Source organism: Scleropages formosus, chromosome 19, assembly GCF_900964775.1.
Source record: "Scleropages formosus chromosome 19, fSclFor1.1, whole genome shotgun sequence".
Lineage (NCBI taxonomy): Eukaryota > Metazoa > Chordata > Actinopteri > Osteoglossiformes > Osteoglossidae > Scleropages > Scleropages formosus.
In genome coordinates, this window is record NC_041824.1 from 5,934,092 (window position 1) to 5,950,869 (window position 16,778).

General features: G+C 42.1%; 1 protein-coding gene across 3 annotated transcripts in view; it reads right to left on the bottom strand.

The window, feature by feature from the left end:
• Window positions 1-16,778, bottom strand: part of vav3 (vav guanine nucleotide exchange factor 3) — a 73,373-nt gene that overhangs the window by 26,037 nt on the left and 30,558 nt on the right. For all 3 annotated transcript variants that reach the window (XM_018741207.2, XM_018741206.2, XM_029246190.1), the window contains exons 7-17: window positions 14,487-14,555; window positions 13,671-13,774; window positions 13,462-13,561; window positions 12,967-13,062; window positions 9,542-9,610; window positions 6,832-6,918; window positions 6,371-6,456; window positions 6,128-6,260; window positions 2,096-2,205; window positions 957-1,058; window positions 69-166 (exon numbers count right to left, since the gene is read on the bottom strand). In XM_018741207.2, the coding sequence (XP_018596723.2) occupies window positions 69-166; window positions 957-1,058; window positions 2,096-2,205; window positions 6,128-6,260; window positions 6,371-6,456; window positions 6,832-6,918; window positions 9,542-9,610; window positions 12,967-13,062; window positions 13,462-13,561; window positions 13,671-13,774; window positions 14,487-14,555 (1,054 nt within the window). The remainder of the gene's footprint in view (window positions 1-68; window positions 167-956; window positions 1,059-2,095; window positions 2,206-6,127; window positions 6,261-6,370; window positions 6,457-6,831; window positions 6,919-9,541; window positions 9,611-12,966; window positions 13,063-13,461; window positions 13,562-13,670; window positions 13,775-14,486; window positions 14,556-16,778) is intronic.

The following is a 16,778-nucleotide window of genomic DNA, read 5'->3' on the forward strand; positions in this document are numbered from 1 at the left end:
TTTCAGGCCATCAAGTCATCATAGATCCAAAAAACACAATAAGGGCAGCTTCTAAAGAGGAGCCTCACCGGGACTGGTTTTCCCACAGGCATCAAACCTCCCAAGACACTCCTTATGGGCCCCAGCCCCGCATCTGGAGCACTGGTATCCCTGGTTGAAGATTCCTCTGAAACAGAAGAAATGGATGTCAGTTTAGGCAATAGGGCATAGAGCTCCCCATTTCTTTCAGACATGGACTTAATGACCACCTCATACCACCCACTGGATTAGCCGCTTCAAGAGTAGGCCATAATTTCTGTCATCATAGACACAATGTCTGTGTTGCCCAACAAAGTGTTCTTTCGAGTTATAGACTCATCTTACACAGTCTCACTGTAATCGACTAGAATGCCCAGGAGGCGTGGACTGCCATTGGCACTTTATGGTTGGGAGTTTTTTTTTCATTTCCTCAGTTGCTAGCTGGCTTACTAAATTACTGTTCCTCTGCCTTTATTTCTGTTTCTGTTCTCGTCATTTGCGCTCTGTTGTTCAGCACTCTGCATCACTCGTGTAGTACGCTCTCCTACAATGAACTGAATTTAAAAATTTTACTGAATTTCTTAGCATGCGCCTCATCACACACCAAATTAAATTTAAACAAAATCGGCAGAAATCTTTGGTCTTAAAGGCTTAAATATGACAAGGTTGAGCACAGTGCTGAGGTCATTGGGCGTGACTTTGACATAGGTCATGCGTCATCTCAAAGTCATCAAATGTTCTTCCTTGCTATGCTGTCCTTTCTACCTCTGACCTTTGTGGAAATCTTCTCAACGTCCCACACTGTCCTGTGAACCTTCAAAGAAGGGGAATCATACCTCTGGGTCTAGACTCTTACTGAGGTGTAGATTTTGGGATGTGAAAAAACCAACCGAAGCCAAGAAGCCTTCCGATGCCCAGGAACTGGACAAGAGCATCACCTCAGTAACATGTGGCAGGAGCTGCAAGACGTGATCCTTTCAAACGTGTGCATCTTGAACTCGTGGAAGTTGCTGTTGCAGTTCTCAGGGCGGATGTTGGATCTGCAGCAGAAGGACACAACGATGCACTGTGTGTTCTGAATAATAAAATTTTTTTTTGGAAAAAATTCATTAGTGACTCCAAGTCATTTGCTAATTTACTTAATATAGTCCTGTTCTGTAACTCCCATTTATGACCTGAACGTCTGAATTTATTTTTTTAAGTAACCCAGAACAGAGTTACGAGAAAATGTCAGTACTAATTTCTACCTTGCAGACATATAAAAAATGAACTACAAAGAAAGAAAATTTTTCTTTTAATGTTTTTTTTTTTTTAATTATTCATCATGTTAGTAATTTAGAAATTAATCAACATCCTTTTTTTTTTTTGATCGTAGATCTGGCAAATTTCTTGTTATTTTTCTTTTTTAATTCCAGCGCTAGAGGTGCCAGCACTGTCATGTAAAAAACAAACAAAAAAAAAATCAATAAATTCATTTGGCTTTTCAAAGACAACTACTGCACCACCTGCTGTAAAATAACTGTAGCCGTTATCATTGTTTTCCACCAAGTGTTGCCCAATACAATAAAGTGCATCACGAATGTCCCTTTAATTGATATTTCTATGAACACGCTGCTCTATTTTTCTTTCGTGTCGTGTGCGTCACGTCACATCTGCGGTCAGATGTGCCTGTTTGATCAGTGATAAGACACCAGCCAGTGTAAAGAGACCAGATTTGTAATTCAACACAAACAAAACAATTTTTCAGGCTCAGTGCTGCTTGTTTAACACCACTGAGTCACACTTACTTATATCACATGGTTTCTACCTGTTTTTTTTTTCCTTCACAAATGTTTGTATATTCAAAGTAACACTTTATGGAAAAAATAGTTTTTCTTTGCATAATATATTACAATTCAGACTTTATAAGACAAAAAAAAACATTCTTTCATTTTGTGTCTGATGCACAAATTGTATTTTCTATGAAATGTACATCGCTTTGGAGGAAAGCGTCTGCTAAATGAATAAATGTAAATTTGTGTCTTTTTAAAGGGTAAATTGTTGAAAGACCCATTTCCCAGCGCTTGCTGCCACTCACACGGCCATGCCAAACTGCTCCAGCCACTTCTTCTTCAGCTCCTTGGTCTTGAAGCAGAACTCAAAGCCACTCTGTCCATGAAGATGGGTGAGGTAGAACCCATACGACCACTGCGGATATTGGTTGAAGGAGAGGCATGAGCGACAGCAAGTTACATGCGTATGGAACCCTAATTTATTGGAATATACATGCAGCAGGTCCTCCTGTTGTGAGGGTTCTTTCGAAGAACAATTTTTGGAAAGACACAAACGGTCCTCCATCGTATTCATTTAGTTATGTATTATTTATTCATTTATCTATTTTCTGTTTTTTTTTTTTTTTTTGGCTTGCCTATTTTAAAAGAATTTGTCGGTTCCAGAGAGAACACAACCTGTGTTACCACACACAGCCAAGAGTTGGCAGTAAAAAGCACTCAGACACGGCAGGAATGTTGGATGGATTATTGCAATTTGCTTCCACATTGTTTACAGCTTGTGTCTGGTGTTCCTCAGCATTTATGAACAATATCAAGAATGTCCCACAGGTGTATGGAACGAATCAGTAAACGATCAGCACTCAACAGGCACAGAGATTAGGTGTTTCTATTTTCAGTTAGATTCATTTCATTTTAATGTTGATATTTCTCAAAGTTAATAAAACTGAAAAAACTTTCACAGTATATTTTTCTTTATTTTTATTATAGCTATTATATTTGTGTGGTGAACATTTTCTATTGTTCTGAGAAAGAATTTAATAAATTTAAATATAGGTATGCTTTCACAGTGAATAAGTCAAGGTACGTTAATCTTCGTTATTAATGTTTAATAATTGCATTATTGTCAATGCACTGTTTTTTGCCTATGCAGATAGAGTATTTGAACAAACTGAAGGGGGCCAGATGCTGACGAATGCTGAACGTTCATGTTAATAACAGATAGAATAAAACTCCTGCCCACAGTATACTGTGTCTGACTCTCTATTTCAAGATAGGGTCTGGAACGCATTTGCAATGCCAGTGCCACATTTGATGACGTGCATCAAATGCGATTATTTGCTGAAACGCAATGGCACATTTGACGAGCAAATAATGAATACTGAATGCATACATAAAAGACTTACATAGATTTCTTTATTCACTAATGCTTTGTCTGAGGTTTTTAAGTAAACACATACAATGCTGAGAGAACCTGAATTTGGACACATTTTATTGTGAAATGCAATATATTGCTGCTTGTTCTTTTCCAGACTCAAAGGGCAAAAATGCGTGCGTGTTTTCAACAAGAACAACAAGTGTGCATGCAATCAGGGGGCTGAATTAACACTACAAGCACAAAACGGAATGGTTTAGGGGTGACGGTTGCCTAGAACTACGGTATTGCACTTAAGGCCTGGCTAGAAAAATGAGCTCATTCGGGAACAGCTGTTAGAGGACATGTCTCTCCAGGGGACAACAGGAGTGAGGACTGTGAGAGGATACTAATTAAATTTCTTTCCAATTTCCATCACTTAAGTATTTAAAGGTAATTAAACGGAATATAATAACTTTATCCCCAGCCATTACTGACCTGGTAATTATTTATTAGAAAAAAGAGGAGAGGTATTCAGGCAAACCCCCTCACTTTAAAGGAGCAAATTAATTTTGCAGGAAGAGGAGAGCCTTCTAAGCCGTCACATCAGCAACCGGGCTTAAAGTCCCACCTGAAAAGGACTAACGTGATTCCGAACAGTCACTCATTTTCTCTCGCTGCTTTGAGCTGCGCACCACTAGCTGTGCTGTAAAGGAGGCTGAAAAAAGTGTGACCCTCCCGTCTCAGGGGCATCAGATGCATGGCTCTCCACCTGCATTCTGAATCCACTCAGCTGCGGTACATTTGTCACTGCAAGTGCAAGAATTAAGCAGCGCCATAAGATTCAATTACCCACGTTTTAGTATAACTTGCATCCAAACGTGAAGCCATTGACAACAAGCAACAAAAATGCCGCATCGGTCACATACCACGAACGTCACATACCGAAAAAAGCCAGCCAGGTGCTGAGTAGCCGTGATCATAAATACCACAAATTTATCTGTCTATAAGAAGTCGTACATAAAGGTTTGCAGAAAAGTCCGGCTGAGTAATCAAATGGGGTCGAAAGAAAAAAAAACAGCTACACCTTTGACATGAGAATATTGAAGATGTCCTTCCTAAATTCTCATCTACGTATGTTCAGTTAATCTTTGTCTGATTTTTCCTTCTAAACATTTACCAACTGTCTCAGTTTGTCTATGATGCTCTTAATTATTATGGTTAATTCTAATTAAATCGAGGCACAACTCTCTATAGTTACATAAAAAAGTTGCTTATAGTTTCCCTAAAACAGCAAAAAAAAAAAAAAAAAAAACATACACTTTTTGCAGTCACATCCATGGTTGCCAGTAAAATACTGGCCTGATTCCATAGTGTTACATTTAACTAACAAGGCATGAAATAGGCTTGCTTCTCTGTACGATAAAATGCTCCTAATCCCCTATAATGCTCAGCTACAAGGAACTGGCTGTCTTGTGCTTCAAACGTGACAAAACCCTGAACTGGTGACAGATCTTTTCAAGCAGAACACATACAGTACAACTGTGAAAGGAATCGTACAGAAATAAGACGGTCTCAATATTTAAATCTGCTATGAAAATATTAACTTTTAAATTTCCTCATTGTTAGTTTCAGTGCTTACCAAAAAGGCAAGTTATATGCTTTGATATGTTGAAATATTCACCGTGTAGTTAAAGTGCTGGCTAGCGAAGGAAATTTTTTTACAGAGCTTCAGAATATATAATTATTCAGGAAATTACACATTGCTACACACTCCCAATGATCTGTCCCTGTTTCTTCTTAAAACTGGTATGTACCATAAGCTGTGATAAGGCTACTATACTGTCACATTATCCTAACATTCAGTACATTGCATACTTGTGTTCGAATGATAGTCATACCATTTAAAATATCTGCACATATTATAGTTTATTTTATTACATTTTCCTGCTATCTTCAAAAATTCGTTGAGAAGCAAATGTCACCTGCACTTCCACAGATGGCCATTAGTTGACAGTAAAGAGCAGGCAAATAAAGGAATGTGGGATTGGTTTCAGTTTACATCCAGTAGAGTGTTTTGTCAGTTTTTTTGATCAATAACAAAATGGGTAACATTGCACATGTTCATGGATAATTCTGTCAATATGCTGCATTACACATCAGTTTGTGGAGATGACGTAGTTTTATTTTAATTCATTTTAAATCAGTTTTAATTGTAATGTAACTAGTATTGCAGTTAATAAAAATGTTACAAGTCTTACACCATATTTTTATGAACTATAGCTCTTTTCATGAATTTTACAGAACCTATCCAGAATATAAATTGAGATGTGTCTGTATAATACATATAAATTGCTCATATAGAGAACAAAGAAAACTGAAATGCTAACAAACACTGCAAATGCTTATGTGATGAATGGGTCAACCATTAACTGGAGGTTAAGGATATGATGTATTTTATTTTAAAATTGTTTCAAGTGAATAAAACATAATAAAATAAACCCTCCGTCGTGTAACCTGCACACTATGTTTCCAGGATAGTCTCTGGATCGACCCAGCACTGGACGAGCGGTTGGTGAAAATGGGATAAATAAAATTTTGCCGCAAATTTTTATTCATTATATCTTCACCTAAGGCTTTTTCATTATTTTATAATTTACGAATAAATCGACCGAGGTCTGTATTGTTAAGCTTTTGTTTATTGTGACGCAGTGGTTGGATTTACAAATAAAACTACTTATAAGCAGGCTTCCGGTGCCAGTTGTGTTCATAAGTTGAGGACCCAATGTCATTTAACAAAATTAAAATTGTTGGAATTTAGCTATTGTTTTGAAAAAACGACAAGAAAGCTGTTCAACCCAATTTTCTGTTCTTGCGTAGCTTTCAAAGGCCCAGCCATGCTAGGCTGGAGCAGTTTGTCCCTTATATAGGTGAGAGCTATCATCACACTCAAAAGCTGAAAACCAGCCACAGATTTACTACAGACCTTCTTATTTTCTTTATCTGTTGAGGGGTTGTTAGTCACTTTGAAGTTGTTGAGATCGATCACCTCCTTCATCTCATAGTTGTCCCCCCGCCTCTTGCAGATGATCACGGCCCCATCAAAGAGGAAGATATGTCTGCATCGGTGAAGACAAGACGACACAGGGGTCCCCTCGTTGTTAACCTCGACTACATCGACTTACCTCAGCAAAAGGTAAGAAAGTGAGAGGTAAGGAAATCCGCTCACCTGTCTTGTTTAGCACGCTTGTCAACAGTGGCCATTCGAACCTCGCCATCGCCCTTTGGACGACCGTAGTTTTTAAGAGACTGATTCTGCAAGGACAGAAGAAGTGCACCACCGTCATACCACACCCATGGCACACTAAAGTATCTATCCTATTTCTATCCTAGAAATAACATGGCAAGGATATGAGATGAAGGTTGCACTACTGAAAGTGTGTGTAAACATGATCTCTTGGACATGGCTGAATTTCAAACACTGAGAGGTTGTTCTGTTGACTTGGACAGATGTGACATGACCATGATTATGACCTTGCCTGTTCTGAAGAGACTATTCACTGGGAATTCGAGTACAAGTGCAGTTCACATCATAACCACAGTCCTTCGCCAACATTCGAAAGTTACTACTGTGAATTAATTTTTTAAAGTGTAAATTCACATTTCGCTGCAGTCAGTTTGATGATTTACCAGGTTTTCAATGGACTTCTGGTACTGATCTATCTCCCGCAAGGTCTCGTTGTCTCTCTTGACTTCGTTCACGTACTGAGCGAGGTCCTGCACGACAAACAACATAAAAGAGCAGCATAAATCCACCGTCAGCTTGTCATGCAAATAAATTCCAATACCGACCGCTGCATCCCAGTCGGCGTGCCGAAGCGCGCAACCAAACACCTGCTCTGCGCAGGTTCAGGTATGCGTGGCAGCGCATCGAAAATGTTCTCACATACGTTTGTGCCAGGAGAGTTATTCATAGGTACCAGATTTACAGCATCCCGTGTCACACTCAGAGCATCTCGGCAGCACACATCCGTGATGACTGTATGATTAAATGGCAGCAAAACAGCCGCCGCATAAATCTCGCTGCAGATGCCGAGCCCTCGGCTCAGACGCAAGTGCCTCTCGAAATGCACCCTTCATCAGCGCTAAAGAGGCCGGAATCGCTCTGGCACGAATGCTTGGGAAAACACTCGAAGAAAGTGAACCATGTTATCTAAATAACACCCTTCCTCTCCACCGATCAATGTTAAGCTGATAATTTTGCCAAATGAAGTCATCAAGGCCATCGGAGCAATCTGCAATTTTCTTCTTCTAGTAATTTACTTCAATTACAGGAGCGTTGCCTGTCAAAGAGCATTATGGGATGCCTCAATTAAGGCCCAGGGTCTACCAATCAAGAGATGCTGTTTTTCAACACATTTCTCAGCTAAACAGGTCCACCAGTCAGAGTGTTATAACTGTAAATGCACATTATAACATTCACATGACAACTCTTATGAGAATACTTTGTGTTATTTAAAAGCCACCCATTGTCGTACACTTGTATGATCTACTGTGAACTACCGAAAAATTTCAGATATTAAACGAACCCAGGATCTCGAGTCTTCCCACGGTGCAGACACCTACATGAAACATGCAGGTTTACTTCGGGGTTAGTTTCCATTAAATTTAAATCAGTAGCATAAAATAGTTCCGTACAATTAAAAAGCATTTAAAATGCAGTAAATAGAACAATACCGTGATTCTTCGAAAGACCACTGGACTGGTAGCTAAATCAGAAATTCGCTCTTTTAAGAGTTACAGGGTCGATAGAAGCCATTGGCTCATGCACGTAACATGATAATTAAGTTGCTTAAATTGTTTATGCAGTATTTATACATAATCAGGAGATGGCTGGTAGCGTAGTGGTTACAGCTACTGCCTTTAGACCCCAAGGTTGCAGGTTTGATCTCCAGCTGTAGTACTTTTCAGCAGGATACTTACCCTAAAATTGCTCGAGTAAAATTACCCAGCTGGGTAAATAATTATAAGCTTATAACTTTAACATTGTAAATTGCTTTGGAAAAAAGTGTCAGCTAAATGAATAAATGTAATCACTCTATAAATATAACTAAAATTCAAGTTGCTTGAGACTTATCCCAACAATTTTTCGGTATGTTTTTGTCGCCTGTAAGAGAACGAAAATGATTATAACGTTATGCTATAAAACTGCAGCACATCGTAAATATTGGAAGAGCGCAGTACTGTCAAGTAAATTATCAGTGCGGAGTTTTTATTTACAGTGTCTTCCAAATTAAATCTTGAGACAAAAAACACAAAGAAGAAACACTGTGAGCTGGAGCAAAGAAACAAGATTCTGCCAGTTGCTTCTACAGCCTTATTCCCTTTCACAGATAGTCCCAACAGCACAGTGGAGCTCGGGTGGGCAAGGGAGGCTCCTAGAGCTCAGGGTAGCGGGAGCGCTGGTGGTTGCCTGGAGTAAGGGTCAGCTGGTAAATGCAGCCCTTGATCATGAAGGTTGCAGGTTTGAATCCCACCCTTAGCTGTAGTATCCTTGAGCAAGGTACTTACCATAAAATACTCTGGTAAAATTACTCAAATGGGCAAATAAGTATAAGTGGCTTTAGAGAAATACATTTATTTGCTTAGCAGACACTTTTCTCCAAAGCAACTTACAATGGATACTGTGTAGTGTTACTAACCCACACACCTTATACACCAAGGTGACTTCCACTGCTAAATGCACTACTTACAATGGGTCACTCATCCATACATCAGTGAAACACACTCTCTCTGTGCCACTCACTCACACACTATGGGGGAACCCCAAACAGCATGTCTTTGGACTGTGGGAGGAAACCAGAGCAACCAGAAGAAACCCACACAGACACTGGGAGAGCATGCAAACTCCACACAGACTGAGCAGGGATCAAACCCATATTCTCGACAGCAGCGCTACTCGCTGTGTCACCGTGCCACCATCACATAAATGTAAGGAGACTGTCTTTGACATCCACACTGTCCTACAAAACAAGTCATTTTCAGAATCGCAGAGAGAAAAGAGGGGATCTTCCATCTCAAGTCGAGATATCAGAAAACAAAGAAATCAGTTACGTTCATGTTTATCTGTTGTTAAGTCAACCTTTGGACCTTAATGGTTTTAATGTTGTGTTGACTCATACTCCGGCTGGGGAAAACTATCAGGAAAGTTCTGGGCTGTTTCGCTGAGAAAGTCAGGAAGCATGCAGAGGTTTCACACAGGAACGCAGAGGCGGCTGGACTGAATACGGCACCATGGAGCGTGGAAGTGCCGGTCATACAGAAGAGTGCGCGTCAAGTGTGTGTCACGAGCGAAAGATGGCGTGTGACCAATGTGGCCAAAGCATGTGCGACCGCTTACCTTCATGGCATCGAGTGCCAGCCGCAGGTTGCTCTTGTCTGTCACGTCATGGGTGTGTTTCACCAGCTCCTGTTTGGTCGAGACACAGGGAGAGGTGTGAGCCACACTGCACAATGTTGCCAAGGGATAACTCACGGCAAGACTCAAGATTGAGGAGAATCGGCCATCTGACAGCTCCAAGGTGGACAGTTGGTAGTGTAGTGATTAGGGCTATTGCCTTTACATCCAAAGGTTGCAGGTTTAAGTCCCACCTCCGGCTGTAGTACGCTTGAGCAAGGTACTTACTCTAAATTGCTCCGACAGAATAACCCAGCTGTACAAATGGGTAAATAAATGTAGGTAGACTAACGCTGTAAGTTACTTTGGAGAAACACGTCAGTTAAATGAATAAACGTCTGAATTGGGTGGTTTCCCTGGAATAGAACAAGATTCAGTGTTTATTTTCTTATCTCACACTTTTATCAAAACTGACTTATAATTTTAAGCTACTTATAGTCATTTATCCATTTACGCAGATGGGTCATTTTTACCATATCCACGGACAGCTGGGAATCCAGTGGTTAGAGCCACTGCATTTGAACCCTGAGGTTGCTGGTTTGAATTCAATCTCCAAGTGTAGCACCCTGAAACAAGGTACTTACTCTAAATTACCCATCTGTATAGATGAATAAATATTTTTCAGTCGCTTTGGAGAAAAGTATCAGTCAAATGAATACATGTAAATTACAATTCAGGGTGAGTACCTTGCTCAAGGCTACTACAGCAGAAGGTGGGATTCAAACCTTCATCTTAAGGCTGCCCTTAGCCATTACGCCACCTGTTGGCCCCATAGCCATACCGCTTATGACTATTCCTATAATTATTCAAATGAACCCTATTTCCAAGGAACTTTCAGTTTTAGGTTTGTACACTATGCTTCTCACACTTACATTTACTCAGCTGCAGTTGCTTTTGTCCAAACAGACATAGAACTCTGAGTAAATTAAAACTGCATTTTAAACATTCAGGGATACAGTTACCAGATCAGTTATTCACACATATATACAAGTAGTTTTTATTGTATCAATTCAGGATAAATCCCTTCTTAAGGGTACTGCAACAGAAGGTGGGATATGAGCCCTAAGGCATCAGCCCTAAGCACTACACCACCTGCTGGCCACAGAGCAAAGCTGCCTTGTGTATGTCACATCAATGCCTTGTACATTTTTTTTCTGAAGGTTTCTGTAAACGAAACAACAAAGAGCGAATGAGAGCTGCATATGTACAGCATTAAAATAAAGGGCGGCGGGGGGGTGTGGAGATAGCCGATGGAGCGCCAATGTAAGAGCCTCGCGAATGATTTCTTATTTTTCCAGCGAAACTGCTTTGCTTCGCTCCGAAAGCATAAGGACGAGACACCCAGCCGCCGCTGCGGATAAAGGAGGGCGTTGCGCAAGGCGTTTGCCGAGCTCAAGGCAGATGTTTTTTATTTCTCCTTGTCGCCTGGCCCCGTGTCCTGCGAGATTCCCGAAGTCCCCGGTGTCGGCCGAGCCGAACGCGTACCGTACCGGCGAGAGGAGGGCGGGAGTTCGAGCGAGGGGGAGAGGAAGGCAGGGCCACAGGTGCAGTCCGTGTGGTCACGAAACCACGTCACATTTCCCATCAGCCTTAGTGCCATCCAGTCACCCCTTCTGCCCCCCGCCCCCCGCCCCTCCCATTCACACACCTTCTAAAGCTCACTTCAGCAGTAGTCCCCGTTCGCTGGGGGGTCTGTACCGTGTCACGCCCACCCGTCCCAGCAAGACAACTGTGTCACGGGCGGCTCGCACCTGGCTCATCATCACGCACGCCGGCCCCCCCAGGAGGGACCCCACAGGTGGCTGCCTCGCCACATCCTTCTCTCAACCGGCCCTTCGGCCCCCAAAAACCCACAGAGGGACAAAAGGACCAGATGAAATATTTACCACTAGACATATTCTTCACAGATTTAACAAGCCCAGCATGGAAATGCACTTTTGTGCCGCGGCAGGCGGGTGGGTGGGGGTTGGCAGCATTTTACGAGAACTGCAAAATCAGCGAAGCCGGAACAAAGGGCGGAGGGCGCCCCTAGTGGTGGATGTGTTCATTGACGGCACAGCAAATTTATGAAGGAATATCAAGCAACACTTCGGTACATTAAAACACAGACAGACTGAAAGTGGCTCGGCGGCGTAGCAGGACTTGGGCCGTGCACCGTGATGCGGGTTCGAATCCGGCCCATGTTCGCTCCGTCTTGGTGCATTGTTAGTGTTTCTGGTGAATTAGTTACTCTAAACTGCCCACAGCATGTGTGTGTGTGTGTGTGTGTGTGTGTGTGTGTTACTCTGCTCTGCTGTATAAACTGGATAACTGCTTGTATGTCATGTACTGTATCTACTATGTGGGACAAAAGTGTTGCTTCAATACTATTTAATAGTAATGTTTAAATAATAATACTATCCATCCATCCATCCATCCATCATCAATAAGCGCTTGTTCTGAGTGGGGTCACAGCAAGCTGGGGCCTCGCCTGACAGCGGGGGCGTGTAGAGGACACAGCCAGGGTGGGACACCAGTCCGTCACAGGACAGCCCAAGTAAGGCTCGAACCCCAGACCCGCCACGCAGCAGGCACCACCATTCCGCCCTATAATAATACTATTTAATAATAATTGTGTTTGCAATTAAGTGCCTGCTGAGTGAATTAATTCAAACAGTTTTCTACTGTAAACTATGTTCTTATATTTACTGTGTTAAAAACAGCAATATATTGAGTGCGAGTGAGTATAAATAGCCAACGGCAAAGGCAAAAGGCAGAATTCTTCAGCCCATCCAGAACATATATTTATACATAAACCGAATCGTCATCATTTCCCACTTCACCAAGTTTCCACCGAGGTAAAGGCATGAAGACAAAGTGTCAAAGGGCAAAGGTCAGCAGCACCCTGGTTCTTCAGCGCAGGACTCAGACGCAAGAGTTTGTCTTTATGGCTCCACATCTATAAAGTTCTAATGTGCCTCCACTGCTCTGGATCAGACCATCTGATAAAATTAAAAGATGTCAAAGTAAAGAAAAATATAAAAAGTAAATTAAAAAAAACCTTCCCCATTGAGAATTTGTCTGAAACGATTTGGAAGTATCATGTATAAAACGCTACTGTTTATTATTAATTGCATTATTTATTATTGCATAGCAAATTCATTTTGCAACATTTCCTCTTTTTTGGCGTTATTCCTTCCCGTGAGCCTCTGAGCCTACTGTAGCTGTGTAACCACCTTAATTCTGGTCTGTTATAATTTTTTTGGGAAGGTGTAGAGGAGAAAACAGGCGAAAGACGCGAAACAGCCATAAGCACCCTGCGAGAGTCTCTTCCACTCATCCGCAGATCTCACTATCGAAAATACAAACTTATGACAGAGTGAACTTACCTGGAGAAGCAAATGGTACTTTAAAACCCTCTGCATGGGAACGACAAGCAGGTCTCTCAGTGTAAACTTGCCATTATTTGCTCTTTTTGAACATTCCTGAAACAAATCAGAGCACACTGCACAACCCCGACATAATAATTTACACATTTATGCGTACATTTATATGCATTTCGCATTTGAATAATCTGTTGTCACCCCTTTTCAATATTCTACTATTATTGTCAAGAATGAATTGTTTAAAAAACATGCTTACAAACACATATAAGCACACTGGCCTCTCTGTTATACTGCATTAATATTTTTACACAGCACATTTTACTGTGGAACGGAATACAGAGGAAGTTGCAATGTCCTGCTTTGACCACTAGATGGGGGTATCGGACAATAATTCACAATGAACAGCTATAAAACACATGACACCATCCTGAATGAATAGTTACATTTTACAGTATATGCAAATTATTCAAAATCGATGCAGATTCATGCAGATCTAACCTCTAGTTTGAGTCTGACATCCTCCCGCTCTTTGCTGATGTTATCTAGAGACGCGATGGCCGTTTCCACTTGACTGCAGTACTTCCCATAAATTAGAAGCCTAGAGCAGGACGGCGAGAGGGATGCTGTCACACACACAAACACACACACGTGCAGCACACAGAGCAGCAAGCACAAGTGGCACATCCATACGCTCGGAAGGAAATTACCTTTCTTTGTAAGTGATGAAAATTTCGTACAGGTTCTGCGCATTTTTGTTGAGAATGGAGTCTTTGACTTCAACCACCAGGGTTTTGTGGACTTTGACCAGGTCCTACACCAAACAAGACAACACCTAGTGAATCCCAGTGTCCTTTTGGAGGGGGGGTTGAGAGATAGGGTAAAGGGGAGAAAGCGAGCAAAGAGACAGGGACACACGCTGTACCGTACGGTAAATATGACACTGAGTGGTAAGCGGAAAAAAACTCTTCCCTTTGCTCTCCAGCGCTTGGAAACTGCTGACAGTTTTCCTTAGAATAAAAAATGTTCCTGCTGAACAGAAGTTACTGTGAGAAATGTCACTTTTCAACTCAATTTCACAATGTACACAGAACAGAACATACAGTAAATCAACACCGCTATAAATCCTAATGTACATTTACTTTATCCGACGCTTTTCTCCCAAGTGACTTATTATGTCAACCTACTTGTCCAATTATTTGCCCATTTATACATCTGGGTAATTTTACTGGAGTAATTTAGGGTAAGCACCTTGCCTCAGGGTACTACAGCTGGAGGTGGGATTTGAACACGTGACTTTTAGGTTTAAAGGAGCAGCTGTAACCTCTACACCACCAGCCATCAAAATGTCACAATAACTCACACGTTACTGTGTGTGATGACATGTTTTCCTAACGAGGAAATGTGCAGTGTGTCCATACACACTGACAGAGTGTGTCCATATGCACTGAGACAGAGTGTCCATACACACAGACACACCAATACACAAAGTAGGTGCAGAACAAGTGCCGCCGGCTGCCTCTTACCGGAATGTTGACAAATACTTTTTCCACTTCCCCAAATGAGAGAAACTTCCGGAGAGGAGTCATGAAATACTGTAGAGAGACCAGACAAAAGCAGTTATTATGTTCCAGTAAGAGAGGGGCAAAGGTGTCGCTGGTAAAGTGGGAGTTGGGTGGGCTTTTTGAGGAACCTTCCGCAGAGCCCTTTGCGAAAAGTAAAAATACACACGTGGAAAGAGTGAATGTCAAGAACGGTGCGAAAGATGGCACTACTGGAAATCGGCACAAGTTACGACAAGTCAGCAGGAAGGATATGGTGTCCACGGTTTGAGGAGTTGCGGGGGGGGCACCTGGAAAGTGCCGAGGGTAGCAAAGTGCGACTCAGCATCACTGGGCCCAGTGGACCCAACGGACCACGGTTCGACACGCTGGTGGAGAACGTACATAAAGGCAGTGCTCGACAGGAGCGTGTATCGGGCAGGAGGGTACCGCGGTAACACAACGACGTAATCGAATTACACACCGACACGTTGCCGCGCGCTTCATATTTCCTGGCAAGCGATGGGTGGAGGTCAGGGTCATCGCATCGTGGGGACAAAGGGGGTATGGTGAAAGAGAGTGAGAAAACAGAATTGCTAAAAAGAGGTTATTAAAACACAAGAACGGGTTTGCCAACGAGTTCCTGTGTGACGCACAGGGTCCGAACTGTACTACAGTAAATTCTTCCGATTCAGTTGCTCAGCTCCACAGAAAAGGGCTTTTTTCCAAACTAATGTCAGTGATTTATTTCATTTAGATTATCATTTAGTCATTTATATTATCAAAATGCAGATATTCAAAGTATAAACATAAAGAGGCAATTAGAGGCAAAGCAAAGACTCCATGCAAATTCTACAATTCTCTAATAAAATTTTCGCTAATTATAATTCTCTAACTCTAACTGTAATTCTCAAATTCCAGTTCTCCAGTTTTATGTCTCTAATTTTAATTCTCAAATTCTAATTTGCTAATTATAATTCTGTAATTCTCAAATTGTAATTCTAAAATTCTAATTCTCTCATTTTAATTCTAAAATTCTAATTCGCTAATTATAATTCTCTAATTCTAATGCTAATTCTCTAACTGTCATTGTAAAATTCTAATTCTCTTATCCTCTAAATGCCGACGTGCTGCTGAGGTTGAAAGAGCGCAGATCATCGGCCACATTTCGCACAGAGGTTTCTGGATCGTTGAAAACCCTCCACCTTTCGGCCGATCGCGTCTCGTGTTTCGGACACCCGAAAGGTGCCCTTAATAAGGGTAATATGAGTGCAAAGGCCAGTCAAGGCTGGTGGGGGCTATCCTCCTCGTATACTGGCTCAGAGTGCATCTCAGGGTATTTCCATGTTATTTTTACTGTTTTTTTTTTTTTTGAAATAGATCTATGTCTTTCTACTCACTAGGTAGGGGAGGTAACTTGGGAATTGACCGTCACGTAAAAATGCGACCCGTCACATAAAAATGCAACCCCCTCTCGCCGCAACTGCTCGTAAATGAGAAGACACAAAGAGATAGTACATATACCGTTGGCTAGAGGAAGGAACACCGCATCACACGACATATGAACGGCCGCTGCCGGTTCAGCCTGAGCGAGCTGGCAACGTTGCGAAACGGCAACGTTGGTAACGTCCCACATTTGGCTCATTATGGAGTTGCGGTGCGTTGCGCTAGATATCGCCACGTTTGAACCACATGTCATAGCGTTGACGCCAGCATCTCAGTTGGTAGCTAAAGAGCCGCGCTGTCGTACGCGTATCGTGCCGGCAGGAAAACCTAAATTTAGACCGAGGTAGGGGGCCCGAAGGCAGATCATCGGATTAAAAATTTCAAAAATGCCCAAGAAACGCGACGCAAAGTACTTTCGCGACCGACGGGTTGCACTTAGAGAGCAAGCCGAGGCCTCCGGGACTCGAAAGACACCAGCAAAGACACCGGCTCGGCGAAAGCGCGAGCAGCGTAAATCGACGCGGGCGGCCTCGGAGCCACAACCGTCGACTTCTCGCACACCCGACATCGCCGTGCAGCACGAGCCCGTGGACGTGGATGCAGCGGCGACCGACCTGATATCTGGGCCGAGTGGGTCGGGGCTCACCACCCGCACGTAGTTCTACGTAAAGATATGCAACATAGTAAAGCTATGCACCTGAACATTTTTTTGCAGATATTTGTTATCCAATGAGACGCACAATTTCACTATGAAAACAGCTAGGTGTGTTTTTACCGAAGCAACTCACATTAAGTACCTTACTCAAGGTACTTTACCCGTACTTTACCCTT